At 38.7% G+C, this 26,499-nt stretch overlaps 2 protein-coding genes across 5 annotated transcripts; both read right to left on the reverse strand.

Annotated features, from left to right (window-relative positions):
* Positions 1-2,034: 2,034 nt before the first annotated feature.
* On the reverse strand, positions 2,035-8,617 carry tm4sf18 (transmembrane 4 L six family member 18). The gene is made up of 4 exons (XM_037770350.1): positions 8,216-8,617; positions 5,170-5,238; positions 4,301-4,443; positions 2,035-3,289 (listed from the first exon to the last, which is right to left on the reverse strand). The coding sequence occupies exons 1-4, from the start codon at positions 8,393-8,395 to the stop codon at positions 3,091-3,093; spliced, it is 591 nt and encodes a 196-aa protein (XP_037626278.1). The 5' UTR covers positions 8,396-8,617; the 3' UTR covers positions 2,035-3,090.
* Positions 8,618-11,737: 3,120 nt separating this feature from the next.
* On the reverse strand, positions 11,738-25,211 carry LOC119487805 (glutathione hydrolase-like YwrD proenzyme). 4 transcript variants are annotated; one of them, XM_037768825.1, is made up of 12 exons: positions 24,903-25,211; positions 22,859-23,012; positions 22,628-22,781; positions 21,314-21,520; positions 19,666-19,818; positions 19,498-19,585; positions 18,025-18,196; positions 15,967-16,123; positions 15,589-15,771; positions 15,368-15,452; positions 14,491-14,586; positions 11,738-12,655 (listed from the first exon to the last, which is right to left on the reverse strand). In XM_037768825.1, the coding sequence occupies exons 1-12, from the start codon at positions 25,000-25,002 to the stop codon at positions 12,510-12,512; spliced, it is 1,695 nt and encodes a 564-aa protein (XP_037624753.1). In that variant the 5' UTR covers positions 25,003-25,211; the 3' UTR covers positions 11,738-12,509. The 4 variants fall into 4 exon arrangements, 3 of the variants coding, with proteins under 3 accessions (XP_037624753.1, XP_037624750.1, XP_037624751.1); XM_037768822.1 differs by lacking the exon at positions 24,903-25,211 and adding an exon at positions 24,304-24,786; XM_037768823.1 differs by lacking the exon at positions 24,903-25,211 and adding an exon at positions 23,880-24,012.
* Between the last annotated feature and the right edge of the window lie 1,288 nt (positions 25,212-26,499).

Genomic DNA, 26,499 nt, shown 5'->3' on the forward strand with positions numbered 1-26,499 from the left:
TCCATCTCCCTCTGAAGTCAATTAAGGCTACATGACTCTGCTTTCAAAAGTGGTTCATCATTGTTTTAAGGTTTGTAAAGCAATTTTATTTAGAATGTGCCATGGACAGAAAAGGACTTAAATGGTAATGGGTTTGGCTCCCAGGGTCAAAGGTCCCATTTACTCAGTTTGGATCCTGACGTCGATCAATAACAGGCAACCCTGGAAACTCCAGGACAGAAACTTTAGTCCGGGAATTGATTACCACACATGCACACACACACACCTATCACACATAAGCTAATACTGCATTTGTGTCAAAGATCCTCCTCCTCTGTAAGAGGCATCAACTTAGCTTTACATTCACTAAAAGTGCTTGTTTTTGCCACTGACAGGCTCAGATTGTTATTACAAGAGGCCATTTTCACAGCTGCCATTTTCACAGGTCATTGCAGGATAAACACAAGTGTAATTAATAACTTTAATTATGGCCATGTTCCATTTAGGTGGGCAAGGGACCTGGTATACACGGGTTTCTTGTATACAAACATTACTGGGTACATGCGCATTCAGGGGGCAAAACCACTTTGGCAGCAATTGTAATCAATTTAGATTTGCTGGCTCACTGAAATGGCTGTGACACTAAACAGGACGGGACCGTAATTGATTTAATCAATTACACCTGTGTTTACCCTGCAATATTGGTGCATTAAAATGAAACTCGTGAGGATGCGTTTACAACATGTTCAAGTGGTTAAGTCGTGAGAACACCGCTGCTAAGCAATGGCAATATTAACGTTACTGTCGGCGTCTAGAAGCAACAGAGGCTAACAATTTGGCAAACTAGCAAGTGGGTAACATAATGCAGTAAATGTAAAGGCATAATGACAGAGGAAAAAGATGAGGTCTTTGGGAATATCAACATTTTCCTCAGACATATAGAATTACGAAGAAAAACAATATACGACTAAAATTACAATATATTCACTTAGTAGGCCTATGTACCAAAAAATTAACTTCCATGGCCTCCGCCATTTCTGACAACGTCAACAAACAGGTCACAAGTTGTGAACTCTGAGCTTTCAGAAACTTTCCACTTACAAGGTCGTGAATACCACAAGAGACGGGCATTCATATATTCTCGTAAACACGGTCAACACTACCCCATTTGAAAGCACCATATGACGTCATGACATGCTGTGAAAAGAGCCTAGTGTCTGACAACACTATGGAAAGGTCAAGGACCCTACAGAGAAATAAAATGTGTTCTTTCCTTTCACTTGATCCAGTCTGTTTGAAATTGTATCAAAGTCTCACTGAAGGAGAAGTGTCGTGAAACCTGAATATCAGGCAGCAACAGGTCCCACAGCATTCTTCCTGTGTGGGCATCACAGCGCCCTCAGGCTTTTTATAGCAGCTGTATTTGGTTGAGAGCCAGATAGTATTTAAATACAAACAATACTCCAGTTAAATATGGGAATTTTCTTTTTCATAAAGTGAGCAGATAAAGACATGGCATTATCAAAGTGATAAACCTTTTAAAGAATAACTCACTTTAAACACACTGGATGTAGACAGGGCAGACAATAATGTTCTTCCTCCTCCCCTCCTTGTTATAGTAGCACTGAAAGTGGGTAGATTGAGCTCACTGTGCTAAACAGCACAGGTGAGCGTGTGGCTCCTCTCTGAGCTCATTAGGGTTATGGCAGACATGAAACACTTTCTAACAGGCAAGATTATGATTTGTGCTGGTTGTTATTGAATTTGGCGGGTTTTAAATTGTGATTGGGCTGGAAACTGTTAATCTGATCTGGCAACACTGAGCGAGACTCCTTCCATAATGTTGTCAGACAATTACAATAACAACCAGAGCCCGTCAGAGGCAAAAACCAGCATGTTTAGTGGACGTGAATTGATGATGCCAGATTGCACCGATATGATTACATTGCAGCTTGTTGAATTGTTTCTCCCTGTTAGTCAGTTTGACACAAAAACATGGGAAAATAGGGTCCAGGTTGAAAAATACCAAAGTTATTGACTCACTGGACAGGCTACTTAAAATGGAAATAGTCATTTTTTTATTCAAGGCAGCACAAACAAACATACATTATAAAAATATGGCACTAAAATATATATAAAATGTCCTTTAACACTGATCTAGTGTCCGAAAGATGTAAAGAAAACAATTTACAACAAAATGCTCTGAAAATGAAAACAAATGTACAAACACACACAAAAATCTGCTGGTAATCCTCACGTGATCCAACAGAGTGTATATAAATGTTGGAACCACAAGAGTCAAAGTGGACAGAAAGGACACTTCCTGGTGCATCAAGATAATCATGTCAGCCAAGACGCTGATGGACTAAATAATGTAAATGTGCCTCTCTTCTTTCAAGGACACCGTCAACAATGATACAAGAGTTTATGTAATTTCCAACATTATCAAACAATACATGGCTGTCATCTTAAGCAGCCTACTTTAAGGACATTGATTTGAATTGTAGTATCATTTGTACCAGCAACCTTGACATTAAGAATATAGTTTGGTACATGAAGGTTTCACACACTGCTTTTGAAACCTACTATCCCATATTATTATTATCAAGGAAGCTGTACTTTGTCTTTATTATTTGTGCATATCTGCTCAGCCTCCTTTCACCGGGTATAAAGTCAAATGCATCCTTTTTGTATGTTTCTATGAAGAATTCAGGACACACAGACATCTACATTATTATGTACTAATAACCTGTTGTTGCCTTTGAAATGTTGAGACTTGTTGCACCAGAAAGACTAATCATCATCAATGATTGCATAGTGATTTTTGCCACTTTGACAGGGCAAATTAAAAGCTTGAAAATCTAGTGATTACACTAACGTGGCTGTCAGGCGTCCATGAAACTGCGTGTGTACTGTAGGTGTGTCAAAGTGCACACATACACATGGTGCTGGGCAATGAGGCTGTGTGTGCAGACTTCCGCGTATGCATGTGTCCATTAATGTCCTGTATGCATGCATACATGATGAGTGTGTGATTTGTTTACGTGTGTGTGCATATGCACTTGTGTCTCAGCAGGTGAGTCTACATACTGTACATGTGTGTGTGTTGATCTAAGCATTAAGGCTATACTCCTGCTTGTAGCAACAGGGCCGGCAGACGGCGTTGACTAGGCCGTTTCCCAGCTGCAAGAGACAGATGATGAACTCCAGCACAGCAAGGCCCAGTAACACACACAGCAGAGTCACGTTCCACTCTACGATGTGAACCGGTTGAAGACACCGTGACCAAGTCTCTGGTTGTAAGAGATACCTGGGACACAGAGAGAGAGAGAGAGAGAAGAGAATCAATCACAGACAGCAGCTGCATTTCTACCAACATGTGTGGATTGGCTGCACCTCATTCTGAGTGTTGCATTGCATTCTTAAAATGCTGAAATACTAGAGGGAGAGTTGTTTCTAAGTACACACTGATGACTTAATAACATATTAAGTGACATGACACACATGATAAGGTGTCCTGATATACAAAAAATAACAAACAAGGTGGAGGCAAAGTCCATTGTTATCTATATTAGGGCACCTTGTTCTGTATTATCACGTTTATACCTTGGCCACTTACCACAGGCAAAAAGGAAAACTGACCATTTTTAAAGTTTGTTTGTAGTTAATTTTACCCGTGGTTTCATCACTGACAAAATGGTAAACATAAATACATACAACATAAATGATAACATAGCATTAAAGTGGTGAAGTCATAGACTATAAGTGGACGTAGTCACCGTGACATCACCCATTGGTTTGTGGACTGTCGTTTTAAAGTCTCGAGTTCGGCATTTTGGCCATCGGCATCTTGATTTTTTTAGAAGTGCAACCGAATGCTGAAGAAGAAATTTTCAGGCGACCAAAAAGGTTAAAATTAACTTTAATGAACTGAAAACACACTGTGAAAGGGTTAAAGTTCTACAATGAAAACTCTAACAACTCCCAGACTGGACAACGCCGTGGTAGCAACCTGTCAATCACAAGGTAGCCACGACCTAAAGCATCCCCTGTTTTATTGTCTATTTGACTCTAAATGGGACCATAATTTACTGAATGTACATCATGCTGTATTGAAACTGCATGTAGCCTAGACTAGACTTGAAACTAGCGATTGAGACCATAAACTCATGTTTACAATATTTACTGAGGCAATAAATGAAGTGAGAAGTAGGGTCATTTTCTCATAGACTTCTATACAATCAGACTTCTTTTTGCAATCAGAGGACTCGCCTCCCCCCCATACCATCACACACACACACACAGCACAGTATCTTCCTACCTGCCCCCCTGGTCTGCAAAGGGGTACGACCATCCAAACGAGGTGAAGCACTGTGGGCCCTGCATCAAGGCGAATCCTGACATGACGAAACAGTAGCCAGACCCCACCATGCCGACCACAGCTGCCAACACTGACCCGCACATCTGCAGAAATGCAATGCAGACACACAAAAAGATTTATAAAGAAGAACGTGCACATGCTTGGATGCCTTTGTGAATGAATGCGTGACTGCCTGTCTGTATAAATGTAAACTGTTTCATTCATCCGAATCATAGATCAGATATAGAGGCAGCTGCTATACACACACACGCACACACAACTGCAGCTGCGCATGTGGTTTGAATGGTGTGAGCCAAGCTTACTTTGTTGAGTTTTGACTAACAATGGGACCCTTGTTGAATTATCATAGCTGGATTAGCATTAGCATTCCACCTCATAAGGACACAGTGTTGGCTGGCTTAATGACAACTGTACAGTATTATTCTCCAAGTGGTGAGAAAGAAACAGCAACATGGCAGTAAAATGGGAACATTATGAAGAGTTACAAGGGGTGAAAGACCAAGAAAAGGGATAACAGTTCATAAATAATGATCTGCATGTAGCAAACAGAAATACATGAACATAATAATAAGTCTTTGGTTATGTATTTAGAGAGCAGGCTGTTTGGGAAATAAGGATTTTCTTAAATAAAAGGAGTTATTTATTACCCGATGATACATGTCAGGCTTGTACTAATCCAGCATAAACACAGTATGGGGCTTCTCTACCTTAGCATTAACTTAGCATCTGTGTCATTAGGCCATACAGGCTTCGCATAGCGTACTTCCTGTAGGTTTTGAGTGTTATTGATAGTTTGGTGAGTCCCTTACCATCAGGCCCTCATTCCAGCAGCAACTACATTTCCCCAGAGTGATGAAGGCCACAGCTGGAATCAGCATCTGTAAACACAGGGAAAGTTCTGAAGAGCAGCATTTTGTTTTTCCATTTTGAAGGAAATGATACACGTAGTATAGTATAGTATAGTAAATATAGATGCTAAAGCTACGTAATGATTTTACTACAAAGAAAGAGTATTGATCCTGCTTTTCTTTGCTGGCAGTTACTGGGAGCATTTTATATCAATACCACCAACCATATTCCTATAGCCCAACAAGTCAAGTTCAAGTGAAATGTATTCGTACAGCACATACGTACGCATACAACACCTTCTACCCTTAGCCTAGACGCACTTCTTGTCCCACCTGTCATTCCCCATCCTTGCTAAAAGCAGTATTGTTTATTGTTTGCAACATGAGGCTCATTACACACTAGAAGGAAGATGTTTGGGATCCATTTTAGACTCCACCAGGTTCAATTTTACCTGGTCAGATGTGGTTCACCTTTCAGCAGTCTGAGTAGTAGGCTACTTTGTTAGGCCTAGCCGTGCTTTACTAACATAGTATGTAGCATGTCAAATAACATGGCGGAAAGTAGTCCTAAATATGCTGCACTGCACAGTAAACAGGGACTTGTTTTGGACACAGCCTTAGACTGTTTGCATGCTAACATTAACATTACCATAGAAATGAGATTTAAAGGTATCCTGAACTAAAGTGTTGCATAAGTGAAACTTTTGACCTGTTGATGGTGCTACATAAAAAGTCAGGAGACACCTTTACCAAGTTGAGGGAAAGAGGAAATAATGGAAATCCTACATCTGTTTGTTTCAAGCTACTCTTCCACTATCCCTCCCTCCCTTTTCCCTCTCCTCCTCTTTCCTGTGCTGTTGTCTCTCTCCCAGCGGTCAAGGACTTTAAATCAAATCCTAACAGAGGGAGGGAAGTTCCCAAGGTTTTACACACACACGAACGTACGCAAACACACACACACACACACACAGATCATACACATCCAGGATGCCCCCCTAAAGCACTATCCTCGAGCAGAGGCAGAGAGCAACACTTACAATACAGAGGGAAGTGCACAGCAAGAAAGGAAGAGAGGGAAAGAAGGAAAAATGAGGGAGGAAGAGGGAGGGAGAGGAAGGGAGGGAGCTAAAGATAGATTTCTCTCAGAGGGGTTCAGTTTGCTCTTTGACTCTTTAGTGTTCTGTCATTTCCACAAAGAAAGGAAAAAGCCTAAAGAGGAAAAAATAAGGACAGCATGGAAAAAGTAATCTCAGATAAAGCAAAAACATAAATGAAAATCTCCAGAATTAACAGCAGGTAACTCCCTGTGCTTGCAGAAAGGTTTTTTCCTCTAATAACAGATGCAACAAGAACGTGTAGGCTATACAAGCAACCCAAACACAGATTAACTACTGTGTTTTCCTAAAATAGCGAGTAAACTGAAACAAGATCCAGGCCATTATTTCAGATAGGCTCTTACTAGAAGTCTTTATTTCTAAATGTATGTATGTCATCCTGTTTTGTGGTCCATTCCCATTTGCTGCTGTTTGATGTTAATACAAACTTCCTGCATAGTTCACATTAAGAACCTTCCAGCAGTTCAAGGGGCATGATCCCCTGACTTTTATTGTGAAACATCTACAGGAAGTGTCATTTACAGCATGTGAAAGGAACATTTTAAGGATCAGAACGTTCTCTCTGTCATAATTTGACTGGACTTAATAATTCATTGATCATTGTTCTGCTTCCTCTTCTGGTTTTGAAATGCTTTGTCTCCAGTTTCTGTGCTGATTCATCACTTCTACAAAAAGTTTTCTAACAATGAGATACTGCAGCACCAAAATGTTCAAGACCTGTTTGCCTTTTACTTGTTTTCACAGTTATGTATGCACTAAAACATTTGCGGTTAAATCATCCCTCTTCTTCTACTAAGAAACTACAAAAAAAAATCTAGATATTTTACAGAGTGAAGCTTTGTGTATGCAATCCAAGCGCTCTGCTGGTCAACAAGGTTAATCTTGTTTGGGAAAATACAATCTCTCCTCTGTTCCTCCTTAAAACCAAACTAAAGGAGCAGCTCATTTCTGCTCAGTTGGAGCATAAACCCATCAAATCAGCAGCATGTAGCACAAAGATTAACTGTAGTTAAACCTACATCCACATTTTTTGGGCAAAATAATCCAATCCGATTATTTTATTTGGAAAGATTGACCAGATAGCAAACGTTTCTACTAATTTTAGTTGTAATGACTGATGATTTTTGTCATAATCAATGTCAAAGGTTTTATACTTTATATAGAATAAGACAAATTATATACTGTATGACATGATGAAACACATGCAGAAGTTATAGTTGGATTAAACGGCCATGTGACTCTTTATCCTCTGAAGTTTCACAGCTTTCAGTAACAGCTCGTATTTTTATGAGTTTTCATACTCTGTAGAAATATATGGCCAAAACAGTAACCGTAATCCGATCCTATTTAAGCGGCAGAAAATGGTTGGAAGGACGTGCACCACGTCGAAAAAAGAGCTATTATGTTTCAAATTATGAATGATGAATCAGGGTTTGGTCTAAAATCTTGTTTCATAAAAAGAAAAAAATATATTTTTTTAGATTTGTTTTGATTATCGGCATAAAAAAACTTCATATAAAAAGTAAAAAATTCAACATTCAACTGTTTTTAACGCTTGTAAACACATTTTAAACTTTATGTAAAGCAAAACTATAAAAGTAACTTTGGACTAAAGTTAAAGGAAAGTTATCCCATGATACTAAAGTTGAGCTTTTGAAGAGAGAATAACCACACTAAACTTTGTTTGGTCCAAGTAAAATAATGAGACCTTAGCATGTGGTTGTCCTTTCTTCAAAATATGTCACTGCTAAATATGTCACTAAAGTTGACCTCCAGAAATCTGATGATGTGACCAAAGCTGGGATCAGAATTCTTCGACCTTACCAAAACCTACAATATAACCCTAGAAATATAACAAATGTTCATCATCTAATTCGTTTTTTTGAACTCACCAGTGCTCCTCCTCCTCCTAGTCCCCCAAAGTACCAGATGTAGCTGGCCAGGCGGTCCTGCTGGATGTAGGTGATCTCTCCCATGGGGAACAGCAGCAGCAGGTTGGCCACGATACAGCAGAGGGCCAGAGGCAGCAGGGCCAGACCCAGAGACCTGGCGAAGCCCACCGAACAACACATCGCTCACCCTAAAACACACTCACAACCGCAGGGAGGAGAGGAGAGGACTGGAATGGGCCGAGGAGAGCAAGAGAAAGAGAAAGAGAAAAAGAGGGGAGGGAAGGGTCGGAGCAGCTGGGGAGCAAGGAAACAAAAACAAGTGACGAGAGTATGTGTGTGTTGAACAGATTCTCCTTCCTTACTGAGGGAGTTCTGCAATCACAACTTGCACAACGAAACACACTCTCAGGAAGGGGGCTGACCGATAACTGCACAGAGCTCAGACAGAAATATGAAAAATCCCTCAAGTGTGTTTGTGTGTGTGTTTCCCACAGCCTCTTAGTCAGCCAGGCCTCACAAAGCACTCGAAAGAATGAATTACCCTCAGAATGACTAAATCACTACAACAGTGGGTTTTTCCTAATCCCATGTACACATTTGTACGGTCTATGTACCCTATTATGTGTAAATACTATATCTGTACAAGGGCTTACATTATCGATTATTGAGCATTTTGTCTAGGTGAAATCAACACTTGAACACTTGCCAGAACATTGCTGACATTAATTAGATGGTGATAAATCTTAATTAAGTGAAAACAGCATTTTCCAAACTGTTAACTTCTCAGACAAACATATTTTGTAAATCTAGATTAAAGGAAATACGCCCCAAAGATTTAAGATTTTTTCCAACACATTTCTACATATAATTTGAATGCACTATAGAAGATTAAAACATTAAAAAGGACCTATTATGCTAATTTTCAGGTGCATACTTGTATTTTGGGTTTCTACTAAAACATGTTTACATGCTTTAATGTTCGAAAAACACGTTATTTTTGTGCTGCAGCACCTCTTTTCACCCTCTGTTTGAGCGCCTCCTCTTTAAAAGTGAGTTTTTTGGCGACATCTAGCGGTGAGGTTGCAGATTGCAACCAATTTAAACTTCACAAGTGTGCCAAGCGTGTAGGAGAACTACGGCGGCGGACGCAAAAATGTGAAAATATGAATGGTGCTATCTAGAGTCAGTGTTTGGTTTGTCCACTCTCTGTGAAGAAGAACCACTCCGTATGTAGATTTCAACGGCTCATTCTAAGGTAAAGAAACGAAAACTCTTATTTTCTTAATATCATATCGTATGATGATCATATCATATTCCATTCCTGCCAATAGATCCCTCTAAATGTTACACTTTATTCCTTTAAAAATTGGCAAAAGTACATTTTTTCACCAGACAGTAACTTTGTTGATCAGTTTTACAGGTACCAATCCAATACAAATGTCTCATTGAAGTTCCCAAATTTATCATAGTGCCCTTAGTCAAAACAACCTCTTTCTAGGTCAGAATGATACAACAACTCAGCAGGTTTATGTGGGGCAACAGGGCACAACATGACTCCTAATACTGCTCTGTCGGAAAGCCACAGAGACTGTGTGTATATGTGTGTTTTAGGGGCCCAGTATGTTGTGAGCTGCTTTATAATCCAGCTGGAATGCACTACATCCAGATAAACTGCGCTGTAATCTGGAATAGGCCACTAACAACCTGCTCTAACAAGCTATTTCAACCAGTGTTAATTAAGACAGATTTTGTTTGGGTGCTGAAACACACGGCTCTTTATGGGAGTAAACGGTTTGTACCAGGTGGGGTTTGGAGCTGTAAGGAGATCAGCGATGAAACAAAGTCCACCATCATGTTTCTGCATCAAGAGATTTGGGTTGAAGTGGAATCAAGTTTGTGCCGTCTGCTCCAGTGCACAAATGGTTGTTTACCAACTCAAGCCACTGCATACTGTAATATAATTTATCCTGTCTGTCTGTCTCTGTATTTATCCCGTCTATGTGGTATGTTGAGGGGCAGCAGGGCGTTTCCTGACGGCTAAAAATTCACAAAAAGATAAAGCTCTTACACAATACACAACACCCACTTCATCCAGCCTGCTTGAAAACATGCAATGCAATAGATGCATCGTGTACCATGTGTCAGATCATGATCATTATGTCCTGAGAGTTGTGACAGTGGAAAAGATCATCAAAAACACTTGGGGAGTTGGAATAGACTCAGCTAATGTCATGGTAATCTGCATAATAAAAATATATCTTTTGTGCACATTTTGGTTTGGAGGTGCCGGACCAAAGCTCACGGAGCGTCCAAAATAGAAACGGTTTGTCCTCTGGGCTAAATGAGTGTGCTCAGTAAATTTAATGTCGTGTGTGTGCCCATTAGAATTTTGATGGTGGTGCTCAAGAAAAGGTCAGAGAGTAAGCAAATAACATAAGTATTTACCTGTGGGGACTGTGAATATACAAAGCAAACTGTAATAAAATCCGACCACTAGTTGTTCATATGTTTTGTGCGAAGTTTACAATTTTACATTAAAGTAGTGCAACAAAAAAGTATTAGGATTGTTTTTGGAAGCCCTGAATATCCACACCTACAAGTCCGTTTTGAGACATCTTGCTCCGGACCAAAGCGTTGGACAGGCCAACTGATCATACGACTGAGCAACATTTCCATAGAGTGCTGCAGGAATGACGTATTTTTGTAGGCCAACCAGGAAGTTAGCTTCGCCCTGGTTCCCTCGTCAAAAAGCCAATAGGATTTTTACATTGGATTTTGGATTATTGCAGAAAATAAACTCTGTGGCAAACAAACGTTTATGATACTGACCCGTATTTTGTTCAACAAGATAATCTTCACAAATGAACACCACTTTTATGATTTTTGGAGTGTTAATGCAATCACCAGAAGTAGAAAGCTAAAGATTTTGGCTATAAAAGAACTACACCACGGTCTCATGAAGTATACACAACAAGGCTGTAATGGTGGACAAGTCAGCGTGAAGACGTTTAGTAGTCACACTTGTTAGCAACCGCTTTTTTTAAGACACATAAAGGCTTCAAAATTTACAAGTAGAGAATTTATTAATGTATTTTATGTCGTAGAACAAAACATTAAAATCTCTTCATCTTGTGTTAACTACATACCTTATTTCAGGCATCTAACTAAAAACCCATTGACTTCCAGAAGAGGGAACCAGAAGTGCTAAAATGCTAACTCATTTCCAGGTTTTAGGACTCATTCCTGCACCACTCTATCAGGCTTTGTTGTTGACAAAGTAAAACCACAATTTGTAAAACAAAACACCACATTAAAAAAAAATCTATCTTGTCGAGGTGCTGAATCCAGAAAAACTTTGACTGAATTATAATTCCTAACAGTATTAACTACTCCTATTAAAATATTGTATATTTCTTTATGAAATTAAGATATTTGAGCACAAATCATCTCTCTCTCATCAGGTCCAGAGGAATCTGTAGACGATTATGAGCCCATGGACAGAAAAACAATCTTGAGAACTACTTGAAAATAAGTTTGATTTAATTGTCATTTGTAAAAAATGTGCAAAATCACGAACAGATCCAGCATATTTCACAGATTATTTGGAATGAAATTGAAATGTTAAATCAGTAAATATACTTCACTTTAAAGTGTAGCAAAATGATGCAAAACAAATCTGAATAGAGATGTAACACTGATTGACTTCATTCACATTATTACATTATCTTAACTCCATTTGTTTTGTAAAATGAGAAAACGTGCAACTATCATTTATTGAGGAAGGAGACTTATATAAGATGTAATGATATTGTTGTCATTTCTTGACCAGCAGCAACTAATTAAAGACATTGAAACGGATAATTATCTCAACCAAAACACAGGGCTGAGGAAGGGCATCTTTGGTATGTCATGTCATGGCACACAAATATTTGTTTTCTGATTTGTTGCTCTATATTTAAGAGCTAACTAACTAGTGCACTAGCTTCTAAATGTAGCTTGAACTCAAGAGGATGTAGAGGGACATATAATGAAAAAAGACACTTTATGAAATATGCTGTGATGCAGTGCTGTGACTGTTATAAACCTGAGTTGTTGACGAGTTATTATGGGGTAATATAAAATCAGTCGGCTAATTAAAGAAGCCAAAGGAAAAAGGTTAGCGTTTACTGTGAATTCATATTCATAGTACTTCTGTTCTACATTTCAAATGTAGGAATTTTCCTTGAGAAAGCTTTGTGATCACATTATCTGAATATTGCATCTCCAGGGAAGAGGAGAGGAGGTCACCGTATGTCTAGTATCCCTGAGCACATCCATCCGCTCTGGGGTCTGATCCCGCCCACAGCACCCTGGATGGATGATCAGCTTGATTGACAGACGGGTTCCACCAATCCCCCACTGTGATGATCTGTCCCCACCCAAACACAGACCTCTGGTGACCTGTGTGTTTGAGTGAAAAGATAAATGGAAAAAATGCATTGAGCCCATTAAACTGTCCCACAATTTATCTATCTGTCACTGTTATGCACTGTAAACTAAAATATCCCACGTCTCATTCGCATGGCAGTTTGGCTGTAACCCATACAAAAAAGAAGTATACGAAGTAAACTTAAGTATAGTTCAAGTATATTCCTAAGTATACTTTATGTAATGTATACTAAGTGTGCTACTTCAATACTTCTTGGGACTAAATTGATCCACTTTTTAATTTATAAAAGTATACCTTAAATATACTTTAAATGTAAGAGTAGTAAACTTTGAGTACACACCTAGTATACATCCAAGTTGTGTTTTGTACTGCAACTATAATATGAACTATACTACAAGTGAACTTATAGGTATACTGTTAGTTTACTAGTTACAGTATATACTTGTAGCCCACTTTTTAGTTTATGAAAGTACACTTTGAAGTACTACTCAAAGTAACTACTAGTTTGATAGTTTTTACTGCAAATATACTTGTACGTTTTTTTTAAGTGAACTTATAGTAATTAGCCAAATATACTTATACTTTTCTGTATACTTTTCAGTATAAGCCAAGTATACTTTGACTTTTCTGTATACTTGTCTATAAGCTAAGGATACTACGTATAATTGTGTTAAGTATATCTCTTATGAGAACATTAAAAGTAAACTGAAAGCATACTCTCTTATTTTAAGTTTAAAAGGAGTATACTAATAGCACACTTGAATACACTTCCTTTTTTTAATAAGGGAAGGAAGATACACAGTATACAGGTTTTTTTTTTAGTTTGAGTTTGGTTCCTTTAATTTGATTTGTTTGTTAATAAATAAATGATGTTAAAACGAGTGTCATAACTTAAATTCAATGTGAGACCTTAAATCTGTAGTCCACACACTGGCCAGAAATGTGTATAAAGAGCATCACAATGGCTTCACTGGTTAGTTTGAAAACAAAAGGTAGTAAAAAATACATTATGAGAGAACAGAACAGAACAGGTCAATTTCACTGTATCCTACTTGTGTTTTTTTTATTACTGACACCTTGAAACATTATTAACAATAATTAATTTAAAGAATCAGCATTCAATTAATTCCATTAAAGGTGCCACAGAATCTAAACATTTTTGCAGCATTGATTAAAAAAAATGGCCAAGAGGATTGGTAGGTAACAGCTTCTGTGTGCTACTGGGCTGTACACAAATGGAGATTGCTCTATGTTGAAGGTTGTCCAGAATGAACGCAGGTAAAACGTTCATAGCAGACGGTAGGGGGGACTGAAAGGCTGTATGGCAGTATCACACAGAACATATTCACACTCTTCAGAAAAGCCAGAGAGCAACAGCTAACTCAGCCAGAATGATGCCCGCATAGGGAAGAGGAACAGATAAAAAGATCCTGTTTGCAACAGGAAGCAACAGGGTTTATGGGACCTATATGCGCTTCCACTGATTTGAGACTAGCAGTTGTTTCAGCCAGCTGGCTGTTACATCAATATAACAATTAATGTAACATATTAACTTTTGAGTAGGCTACATGTAGCACCTATTTATCATAAAATACGTCACTAATGAGACAAACTTGACTCATAGGTGCCTGAGTGCAAACTCTCAAAAATGACAGTTTCAGTGTGATCTTGCTGCTTGCGAAGGTCTTTTTTTCCCCTGTTTTTGTTAGTTTCCCATTTGTGTTTTATGAATGAATGAAAGAATGAATGACAGAATGATCTACTTTCTCGAACCGTGGCATACTTATCATGTAAAAAACACCACGCAGCCACTGCCAACAGTAATTTTGTAAATAAAAAAAGGTACCTGTGATTGGCCAGCTGACGTTGTGGCCTCGTCTTCTCAGCTCCTCAGCTACCTCCTGGCCGACCCCCTCCTCCAGATTAACCAACCACTGACCAGCTAGACACACACAATGTTTAATCAGAATATCGTTTTGATGCAGATTAATATTACTTAACTGGAAGCAAGCAGCAGTCCCTACTTACTGGGGTAAGTTCTAGAAAATATGGTCTCCTTTTATGAATTACTTTAGACCAGAAACATTAACAAATATGAATACCATTCATATCATTACGAGTTTCCCACTTACTCTTTAGTCACACTTGATTATAGAAATAGAATTTGTACAGCCCCACTGCAGATACACCAATTGTTTTGCTGACAAGGGTAATAGGCATCCATTTAAAAAAAGAAAAAAATTGTATTGATTTATTTTTAAAATATTTTAAATTTTAAATTTATTTTATTTAATTATTAATTTTTTCTTTTTATTAAATTTGTATTATATGACAGATTGTTTATTACAAATGTATATAATAATAATTCTTCACAATAAAAACAGTGTTGAAAAAAAAAAGAATATGATTTTGATTAAAAAAGTGCCATAATTCTCATCTCGTATACAAATTAGGTTACAGTTTATGATGTCATCTAAGAGAAGGGGAAAACCGCCACGCTACTACCTGCATCTTTAATGGCTGATAAAACATGAACTTTGCTATTGGATCCCAGCATAAAGAGCCAGAGAGCTGAACTCATAATTAGATAAAGCTGTTGTTAGTGAATATAAATCATTTTTATACTAACACACTGCTCTCAAATACTGCTCTGTATGTAACTATAAAGAATCTGTGTGTGTATGTGTGTGTGTGTGTGTGTGTGTTGGGGGGGCGGGGCGTACTTTTCTGGTCATACTCCACATAGACTCTTGGTGAGTCCAGAGCTTGTTGAGGATTCATCCCAAACTCCAACATGTTCAACAACACCTAAACACAAGAGCAACATCAGCCATTAACTCATCAACACATTAAACCCCGAAGATTTAACCATAATTAAAGCGAGGTATGTTCAAGTAATTGTAGTAATACTTCTTTGTGACAAAAAAAATGCATTACAGCGTACCTGGACGTGTCCTTGCGATTGCATAAAAGCCCCCATCACCCCCAGTGCAGCGAGGAGTCGTGGTTTTTGTGACTTGGTTGCAGAGTTAGTGAGAAGTGCAGGTATGATGGTGTGATATGGCCGCTTACCCCCAGAAACACAGTTATTGTGGTTACGACGCAGAGAAAAGCAGGCACCACGATTCTGTAAGCAGGAAAAGGGGATTTCATGAAAGCACTGTAATGATAAACACCAGAAATCAACCTTTTCAATCTCCTCTCCTCTCCTCCTTTGATTTCATGTTTTAGCGTGTTTCTTGAAAGCAATCTGGAAATTCTACTTTTTTATTCATCCAATCCACTGATGTTGCCACCTACTCTGCAGTGACTAGACACTGACCTGTAGTGAGAATCCACAATCCTTAGGGACCAGCCCACTTCCAAAGCCCTTATAGACGCTGTTGATAAATGAACAGGCGTTGCCCTGACTGTCAATCACACAGAAATAGACCGTGTCGCTTCCTGTTGTCAAACCAGGCTCCACTTCTTCCATGGCCCTACAGAAAACACACACAACAATAAGAAAACACACATAAACCGTTTATTGTTGTTGCTGTTTTCATCTGCTGGCACCAGTTACATATTTTAGCATACACGCATGAGGGTGATATCAATCCTGCCATCCAACTCTCGGCAGAAAAGTGTTTTCCTTTGCTAAGCATGTTTGTGCAGCAAAAAAAAAAAGCTTTAAAATGCACTGAAAGATAAATAATGATACAAAAGTGGTAATGTGGATTTATTTTCAAAAGCAAAATAAATATAATACTTTTTAACAAATATATTTAACAGGTAAACAAATGTCCTAAGTAGAATCACAAGGCCCCACCTTGTACATTGGAAGTACCGGCTATCACTTAGATAATCTTTATAACTGTGTGCTTTCTCACTACCCGTCCTCCCACAGTGTGTCGGTCCTGATGTTCCTATCAGAACAAAAAGACTCTTCAGCCTGTAGAGTCATATATCACTAATAAACCATATGCCAGCCTTGCCATCCCAAAATATCATAGGGTGTTGGCTGAGAAATCTAATTGCCAGCCGCATGTAAACACACAGGTTTTACAGTAACCAGGTTATTGCAGAGCATGTAGACGTGATGTGTAATTTCCTGCTTTCACCTGATTCTTACTGTTTGTATTAATGCGAGACATTAGGTCTTTATTCACATTTAATTTAAAGTTGGCTGAATCATAAAGGTTGAGTTGGGTTGATACTAAATGAATGGAAGATGTAGGATTGGTGTATGTACAGTGTTTGTATAAAACAACAGCAACAACAGCAGGATTTTGTACAAAATAATATAAGATGGGGGGATAGTCTGATGAGGTATATGATATGAGTATATATGGTGACTTATTATATGTACATCACATAATATATAAGCATATATATGTGTGAGACACACTATAGACCATTTCACAGTTTTGATGTAAACAAATGTGTCCCAGTTTGAGAGTTGCACATGCGCAGCACCGATCGGGCAGGATGTACGGATTCAGTGTTGCCAACTCGTCGACTTTGACACCAGATTAAGCAACTTTTCAGAAACCCCTCATCGACTTTATTTCTAAAAAGTGATAAGCAACAAATTTGGCGACTTATTCAGACCATCAGGGAAAAAGTGAGACATATATATTATATTGTAATTCAATCTATTCATCACAGTCACAGTCCACGGCTCTTCTGCAACACAGCACGGGGTCTCTCCCTCTCCTCTTGTGCCGTGAGGCCAACAACAACCACTAATCTCTATGCAAATGATGCGTGATGACGGCACCAATATGCGAAATAGTGTATGACCTCATCTGGCGATGTTTTAGCGACTTTTGGAGTAAGTGAAGTTACTTTCATTGGAAAAGAGTTGGCAACACTTGATCCGGTAGCAATCGGACATTCTTACTGGCTCCAAATAACCTGAGTCTCCTTAGATAGTAAACCCTCTGTTGTACCTTATTGCAGATGAAGTCCACATGGTAGGTCCAGGACAGTGCACCGTCTACATGCACCCCCAGGTATTTCAATAATGTTTGTGTGTGCATGTGTATTTGCATGTTAAGAGAGCATTATGAAAAGTATAAAAATATTTTTATAGTCTGTTTGTCTATTTATCTTAGAACTGCTAAAGGCCAACAGTTCAAAGTCTACAGTACTCACCAGTAAATACATGTTGTTGCCAAAACATACAGACACAGACACACAGACATACAGACACAGACACACACACACACACACACACAGCAGACGGAGCAGTGCAGGAGGGGCCGAGGCATGAAGGGATTAACGTTAAGGTCGGGGGGGAGTAAAAGTCTACAGTCCTATCTAAAGTCAACAGAGCACGACAGGTACACACTGGTACCAACAGACACAGACACAAATTTACACACACAGAAACACACACCTGTCTGTGCTGATGCGCTGCGCTCGCTGGCGGCTGTAGCTCTTGTCCAGTAAGGTTTCAAGAGGGACGGTCACATGGTCTGGGTCGCCCAGGTAACACTGAGCGTCTGTTAGTGCCAAGCGCACAGCCTCCACCAGTACATGGATATAGTCAGAGCTGTTATGACCTGCAGCTACACGTACACACATACACACACACACACACACATGCACGCACGCACACACACACATAAAGATTAGTGCAAATAAAATTCTATGATTCACAAACATTTCATTTTTCATTTTTTGGTTTTGTCCACTTGAAGGAGTATAGGAAAGGTTGACAGCAACTTCAGACAAATACATAGTGGACATAATCTAATGTAATTTCCAAAATCAACAAGTCATCATTTTTTTTTTTTTTTGACTTGCTGTCGCTGAAGATATTTGACGTTGAGGGAGTTATCCCTTCAACAGTTCAAGTGCCAAGCTATAAGAATCATCTAGCCATCCTTTGTCTATACCTACTATCCTGTAAAGGGTCACAGGGGCTGGAGCTTTTCCCAGCTGACATTGACTGAGAGGCAGGGTACACCCTGGACAGGTCGCCACTAGAAATATAATATATTAAATAAATATTCTATTTCTATGGGTCGCCAGGTCGATCACAGGGCTACTAGGAGATCTACTTCATACAGTAGAATGGTTTTATTCTTGATGCTAAGCTCTAATTGCTGTATTGATTATGACTGCGCAACATTTTCAATCAGTGTGTTCATATTAGGGGTGTCGCGATATACCGTTATTGACGATAACCTTGATACTCAAAAATGAAATACTGATATCATGTTAATGATACACATGTGATAATATTGTGTAAATAATCCAGTGCCACTTAAATCATTTTATATATACAGTTATGATAACAGACTCTCTCTCCACCTCCCTAAACTCATATTGTTTTAAAAAAGAGACAAAATGCACAATAAACAAAGTTAAAGATGCATTTTACTGATATCATTATAATTTTCTTCAAAGTTTGTCTAGATATTGCAATAATATTGTTATCGTGAATTCTTTTAGCCACGATAATCGCGTAGTAAAAATATAATATTGTGACAGCCCTAGTTCAAATGTACAGTAATGTGTAGCAAAGGACTGAACAGTTTTCACAGGAATCACTTTCTACTAAAGAAATAGTCCCTATGAAATCTAAAGTAAATTTTATGGATTATGCACAGAAACCAGGACATTGTTTCTGGGAACAACTGCTGCAGAGTGTCATTTTTCAATGTTTTGAGCAGCAAAAACAGAATTCCATTCACCACCATTGTACAGTAATGATGTGGGGGAAGTGATTTAAGAGGAGAATATCTAATCCCAGGTCAAATAAAACAAAGACTAACATGAGTAATAATGAGTGACTAATATGACTAATATCTATATGTATATGCCTAATGCATTTCTGGTGGTGTGTCAGCATGCCGGTGAATACCTTTGAGAGGGAAGTTCTCCAGGATGTTGAGCAGCAGCAGGGCAGCCAATCCCTGACTGTTAGGAGGAGGCTCCCACAGACGCACACCCTGAACACACACAATGGAGTCAATCACTCTGCCGTGATCGTGTTATCAAAATACAGGCACAATAAGGTCGCTGACCTCACCTTGTATTCTGTACTTATGGGGGTGATGACCTCACTGTCATGGCTGCTGAGATCATCCAGGGTCATGATTCCTCCATTCTGGTTGATGATGTCGACGATGGCTTGGGCCACTCTGCCCTGGTAGAAAGCCGGTTTGCCACGCTCACCCAGCTCCTGTCGATACATCAGTCCATCAATCAATCAACTGTTCAATCAATCAACCTACTCCGCCTGTCCATCTACATGTTTTAAAACCACAGTACAAAACACAAACATTAAAGTATAATGCAACACAAGTCTAGAGTTTGAAACATATGCAGGTGACATATCCACTACTGTGTATACAGTATCTACAAGCCCAATCAATGTTAGCAAATGAACAGGATGGTTTGTGTGAATGTGTGATTTTTCATTACAGGAAAGTAACACACCGTCATCGCTGAGGAATGACCGTTATGATGCCATGGAAACCATCCGTCAATGAGGCTGAGGTCACTGCTATTGTTTCTACTGTCTCAGGAACGTGTGTGTGTTTGTGTGGGGGGGGGGTTATCATGGGCGTACTTGGCAGTGTTCCTGCATTATTGAATGACTAAAGACTGAGTGTTTGATGTAGTAATAAAGTAGAGCATTGATCAGTGCATGCTTTAATGGTGACACACAAGCAGACACACACACACACACACACACACACACAAAGGGTGGGATCAGCTAGTGAAGTCTCACTGACAGGAAACTAAAGAATGAGTGTGGTTTTATGAACGTTACATTGTCCAAACACACACACACACAAGCAGTCACAGTCGCATGTTCATATAAGGTACAGGAAAGTAGAAGACTTGGAAAAAATGTGCCACCCACTTAAAATGGTTTAGGAGGAGAGATGTAGCATTACATCACAAATGACGTCATTGGACCTTTGCAATATTTTTTTTTCACAACTTTATGGCAATCCATCCAATATAGATAGAAAGATCAATGTTGCAATCCCTTGGGCCATGGCGTTAGCATGGTTAAAAAAACTAAGCCCCTACAGTCTAGTGTTTAAAAGTTGGCTATGGTCAGTTTTATATTCATGTTTACAGTGGATAGAAGTTTTTATATGGTGGGAAAAATGTGACAAAACATGGGTAGAAACTTTTCAAACTACTCCTGAAGCCTACACCACTTCTGTTTGTTTGTTTGTCATACTGTAGGTATAAGTGGCTAACAGTGCAAGGTACAAACAGAGGCATTGTTTTCTACTTTTTTTTGTCAACATTTGAAAAAATTGCAACCAAGATCTGCTGGAAACTATTTTTCAAGTGCATTCAACTATGCATGAACTATGAAAGAACTCTGTTGATGGCCTGCTATTTCCCATCCCCTTCCTATTTTGCCCACCCCTGTATTCCTCCCTCCCTCCATCTTCCTTGTTTTCCTTCCATATTCAGTCCAACACGCTAATGGGTTCAGAGTTAATTACCCACGATGCCCCTGGGTTCATCCAAGGTCTTCCCATATAGAAGTCAAGTTTAGTAAAAGAAAACAACCCCTGGGAGGATGAGGAACCTGAACAGCGGTTTCTCTGGGGTTCCACATTGTTCTGTTTCCTTCTGTTCTAAATAACACAAGTTCAGAAGAAATGGCCTATGACCTATGAACATGTGTTTTAGTTTCAAGGATTTACCTTCAGGGTCTGGGCCAGGTTAGAGTTTCTGAATACTTGTCCACTTCTGGGGGCACGACCATCAATCAGCAGGTCTCCACCCAGCTCCTTCCCATCATCTCTCAGAGCAGCCACGCATTTTGCCCAGTGGTGAGCTGTTACCTCGGCAACAGGAAACCCCACCTCTGCGAGGTCCGCCGCCCCGCTTAGCACCTCTTGCAAGGACAGCTAGGGAAACAGGGAGAGGAAACACGCGCTTCTTACTCACAGGAAACCTCACTGAGCAGGAAGTGTGAGTCATTGTTTTGAGAAGAAATATGTGGAGTTTGTAATTTCCTCCGAGGGTTTTCCAGACAGAAAAAAATAATAATCATTATCAACCTGTGCGAATGAGAGGATACCTCAGGGTTTGTTGGGGGTGTGCGGCGATTATTGTAAAATAATCAACTACTTCCCAGTGATTATCGAGTAGTATTTTTGCTTGGAATGCACATCCCTGGACAGTATGAGGAAAATAAAGTTTTGTTCTTAACATGACAGCATGTAAACATACTGTAGTAGAATCACAACATACATTCATAAGTATGAACCTGAAAATGAGCATGATATGTGACCTTAAAGCGTTCATTCAACTAGGAAAGTGTGGATGGGAAGTACAAGAAAAGCACTACAGAAAAGGGAAGTTTGGATGGACATACAGTGCAAAGACACATACAACTTAAGACCATGTAACCCCTCTCCATCCATTATAAAACAGGAGCTCTCAAACTACAGGCACAGGTACCAATTCCAGCCTGTGAGACAATGTAAATTCTGTAAGTCCTGTCCAGAAATATTTCTTTCCAATTTAGATTAATTTATTAGGAATCTTTACATTTTTAACAAGACTGCAAAATTTGACCATAAATATAGCTTGGCCTAGCATGCTGCACATAACTGTGACCAACAGCACTCTAATTTACCATATTTGCATCTGACACCGAAATGTCTCCTACTGAAACTCATAGAAAGGTTGACCTATTTCAAAAGCTTGCCCACATTTTCATTGACCTGTAGAAACCCTACCATAGATGGCTGTAACTCCTAAAATCCATGTTTATATCTCCTTGATTCACCTTCAGCACCACTGTTTAGAACACACATAAGAGTCAAGAGTCCTATTTCCAAGTGTGTTTGTGAGTGTTGGTCAATATGGTCTTTTGCAGTGTTTACATTTTGGTTTATGTCATGTAAATGATTATGTTAGATGGGCTTTTGGCTACCGGGGTTTTGCATAAAACCCAGCACACACAGTTCTTCACAGATGGATATAGAAACACACACACACAGTCAAACCTTGTGACTGCCAAACAGCTGTACGGTATCACACCAGCATGCCGGGGCCCCTGGTACTGTGACATTCAAGGCATCAAAAGGGGAAGGAGGGGCCTCCGCAGTGTAACCACGTCCTTCCAGGAAGTCCAGGGTCTGAGCTCTGGCCGAACGACCACTGAGGACACAGAGAGAGGCTCAGCTAACCATTCTGAATTATGAAAACAACAACAGCAGCAAAAGAAGAGTCTCCACCTGCCGTTAATTCCTCGGATCTCTCCAGTGTTTCCGTTGTAGAACAAGCAGAAGGCGTCTCCACCAGGACCGGTGCTCTGCGGCTCTGTTACCGCCAGCGCTGCTGCTATGGCAACTGCAGCATCTGCTGCATTACCGCCACGCTTCAGGATGTCTGGATACAAACACAAATCCATATGTGATTGATGTAACCCTATACCCTAAAGGTCTTTACCAGAGTATGTTTAGGGGAATTTACTACCACTTTGGGTACCTCATATGTACATTCATTTTCTACAGCATATCACAAACAAAACTCATCTTCTCGCTTTCCTCTAGTAGTATTTATCTGTGTAAACAGTTTTGGTTTTACTCCAAATGTCCCATGATTCATGTTTACTTTGGGAGGTGCACAAATTAAATTCCCTTCATCTCCATTGCTATCTCAAATCTCAGGCAGCTGGACAAATTAAACAAAAACTATCTGCATAGACAGAACCAGCCATTTAAGTCTGTACATCTGTGCATCTGAGGATGTACGGGTCTAAATATAAATATGAATGTGAAATGTATTGCCTGCTAATGCCATTGAGCCTCTTTAAAACAATCTACACTTTCAACTGAATTCCCTTACATTGACTATAAGTAGAGATGCACCCATACCGATACTGATAATGGATATCCGTCTAAAAAGTACACATTGATTTTCATACCAGTGAACCATTGGTAGCCACTACGTAAACACCACATAGATAGATGAATAGAGGTGAAACAATAATGTCTCAAGCAAAAATTTACAAAACTTTCCTCAGCTCCAGCCTCTCAAATATGAGAATTTGCTGCTTTAATTTCTCTTAATATGATGGTGAAGGTGAACTGAATATATTTGTGTTTTGTATGCAGTTTGTTAGACAAAAATCAGCAAATTGAAAATGTCACCTTGAGCTCAGGGAGAATGTTTTACAGACAAAATAATTAATGATTAATCAAGAACATTGGTATTATGGTCCTTGAAATGCATATAAGCCACTGTATCACATACAGTATGGGTTCTTCTGAAAGAACATCTTCTTCACCAATATTATAATAAGCAAGTACACATTGATTTTCATACTAGTGAACCATTGGTAGCCTTGAATGTATTCAACAATCATAAACACTACATAGATAGATGAATAGAGGTGAAACAATAAGACAATCATTGTCTCAAGGAAACATTTACAAAACTTTCCTCAGCTCCAGCCTCTGAAATATGAGGATTTGCTGCTTTAATTTCTCTTAATATGATGGTGATGGTGAACTGAATATATTTGTGTTTTGTATGCAGTTTGTTAGACAAAAATCAGCAAATTGAAAATGTTACCTTGAGCTCAGGGAGAATGTTTTACAGACAAAATAATTAATGATAAATCAAGAACATTGGTATTATGGTCCTTGAAATGCATATAAGCCACTGTATCACATACAGTATGGGTTCTTCTGAAAGAACATCTTCTTCACCAATATAATAATAAGCAAGTACACATTGATTTTCATACTAGTGAACCATTGGTAGCCTTGAATGTATTCAACAATCATAAACACCACATAGATAGATGAATAGAGGTGAAACAATAAGACAATCATTGTCTCAAGGAAACATTTACAAAACTTTCCTCAGTTCCAGCCTCTGAAATATGAGGATTTGCTGCTTTAATTTCTCTTTATATGATGGTGAAGGTGAACTGAATATATTTGTGTTTTGTATGCAGTTTGTTAGACAAAAATCAGCAAATTGAATGATTTGGGAGAATGATTTACAGACAAAACAATTAATTATTAATCAAGAACATTGCTACAGTATTGTCCTTGAAATGCACATAAGCACATACAGTATGTGTTCTTAAAGAATATCTTCTTCACCAAGTAGTAGCTGTAATGTTTAGTCTACTTTAAGACTCTTTGTGATGTTTCTGGTGCTGCAGCTCTACTACTTGTTGTGCATTAACTCTGGTACCCAGTATTCTAGAATCTAGAATCTAGATAACCATGGCAATATCCATGGCAACTGTTGCTATAAACTCACCCAGTCCTACACCGGTTGCTAGCTGCTGGCTGGACGCCACACAGCCATGTAAACACACCACAGGAGACCGACGAGAGGAGAAAGTCAAGTCGGTATCCATCCCGCTTCGATTACCAGCGACTGTAAGCGATAAGACAACAACAGAAACCTGGTCAAAAATTAACTTCTTGATCGGTTACTCGGGAATCGATTGAGTTTGGCTCAACTCTGACAGGCAGGCAAGAGGAGCGGATGACAGATTATATCGATGGATGCTAACATTTCAGCAGCAGCAGAAGTTGACAAATTTAAAACTGAAATGATCTCCATCCTGCAGCTTAGCATGATATTCCTGTTTTATTTTGGTTCAAAGTGTTTTTATTGGTATTCTGCACAAAATCCAATAAATCCCAGAAATAATTGTATAAACAAATTATACCCACCATTAAATAAGCAGAATTAATTTCATAAACAATTACATTTATACATATAAATTAATTAAATTTGATAGAAACTTAAACGAAACATATACCAAAAAAAAGGGGGAAAAGGAAAGGACCACAAAAAGATAAGTAAATTAAAATAATAATAATAATAAAAACTATATATGGTGAATTATATGTAATATGAGGTCAGCAGTTTAAAACTATATGTTAGTGGAATCCATTTTTTCTATGTAGATTAAAAAAGGTCTCCATATAGCATAACATTTCTGAGCACACCCTCTTGTAGTATAGCGAATCTTCTCCAGTACCAAATGATGTATGAGATCTTTAAACCACATCCTAAAGGTTGGAAGATACTTCTCCTTCCATTTAAGAAGTATAAGCCTATTTTATTTTAAGGCTATTAATAATTCAAGAGGGATCATGATGGAAAACACTAGTTAGAGGTTATATTTGTCATGTGGGGGCCCACCAGAAACATCTTGCAAATATGTCATCTCTTGATGGTATTTGTTTTGCCTGTAAAACACTAAAAAACACTGCTCCTATAACAGGGATGCATTAGGAATAAATTAGGCCCTTATGGGGTCAAATAGACGTAACCACAAGCATTGATGCATTTGGATAAAATGCTCATCTACCCCGAAAACTAAAATCCAAGTTCTGAGAACAATTACAATCTAGTAAATTTGGGAGACACTCTTAGGAAACTTACCTCAACTCACATTTGCAAACTTCTAAATTCACTTAAAGCTCAGGTTTGTCACTCCAATCTACTAAAAAATATAGGTGAAATTGGATATTTATTTTTTTTTTAATAATATATTTTAAAGACAAATAACGTATAATAACATAGCTAAACAGGGAATGATGATTTAAAATGAAGTAGTAAAAAAAATAAGAATAAAATAAAAAAAAAAGCCAAAAGAAATACAAACAAATTTGTGTATGTTCAAGTATATAGGCTTATTTACCATCACTTAGGGCTAATCAAAGAAAAAAACTACAGTGCCTGCCTAATTTTGGGATAATGGATTATTTTATCTTTTCTAACTTTGTTCTTGTTTCTAACATCAAGAGTCATAAAATCAGTTTTCTGCAACATATTGGAAAATGGCTGCCACAGCCCTCAGGGGCCAAATTGGCAGCGCCCCGATATCTATATCTTTTAA

The sequence above is a fragment of the Sebastes umbrosus genome, chromosome 5, assembly GCF_015220745.1.
Source record: "Sebastes umbrosus isolate fSebUmb1 chromosome 5, fSebUmb1.pri, whole genome shotgun sequence".
Taxonomy (NCBI): domain Eukaryota; kingdom Metazoa; phylum Chordata; class Actinopteri; order Perciformes; family Sebastidae; genus Sebastes; species Sebastes umbrosus.

Excerpts from the sequence above, each read along its gene's own strand:
- LOC119487805 (XM_037768822.1), bottom strand. The coding sequence starts at position 24,463 with ATGATTGTCTTATTGTTTCACCTCTATTCATCTATCTATGTGGTGTTT. Across the intron at positions 19,586-19,665 it reads CCATAAGTACAGAATACAAG|GGTGTGCGTCTGTGGGAGCC; the intron begins GTGAGGTCAGCG and ends GTGTGTGTTCAG. Across the intron at positions 16,124-18,024 it reads CAGCGCATCAGCACAGACAG|GGCCATGGAAGAAGTGGAGC; the intron begins GTGTGTGTTTCT and ends TGTTTTCTGTAG.
- tm4sf18 (XM_037770350.1), bottom strand. The coding sequence starts at position 8,395 with ATGTGTTGTTCGGTGGGCTTCGCCAGGTCTCTGGGTCTGGCCCTGCTG. Across the intron at positions 5,239-8,215 it reads TAGGAGGAGGAGGAGCACTG|ATGCTGATTCCAGCTGTGGC; the intron begins GTGAGTTCAAAA and ends CTGTGTTTACAG. Across the intron at positions 3,290-4,300 it reads TTTGCAGACCAGGGGGGCAG|GTATCTCTTACAACCAGAGA; the intron begins GTAGGAAGATAC and ends TCTGTGTCCCAG.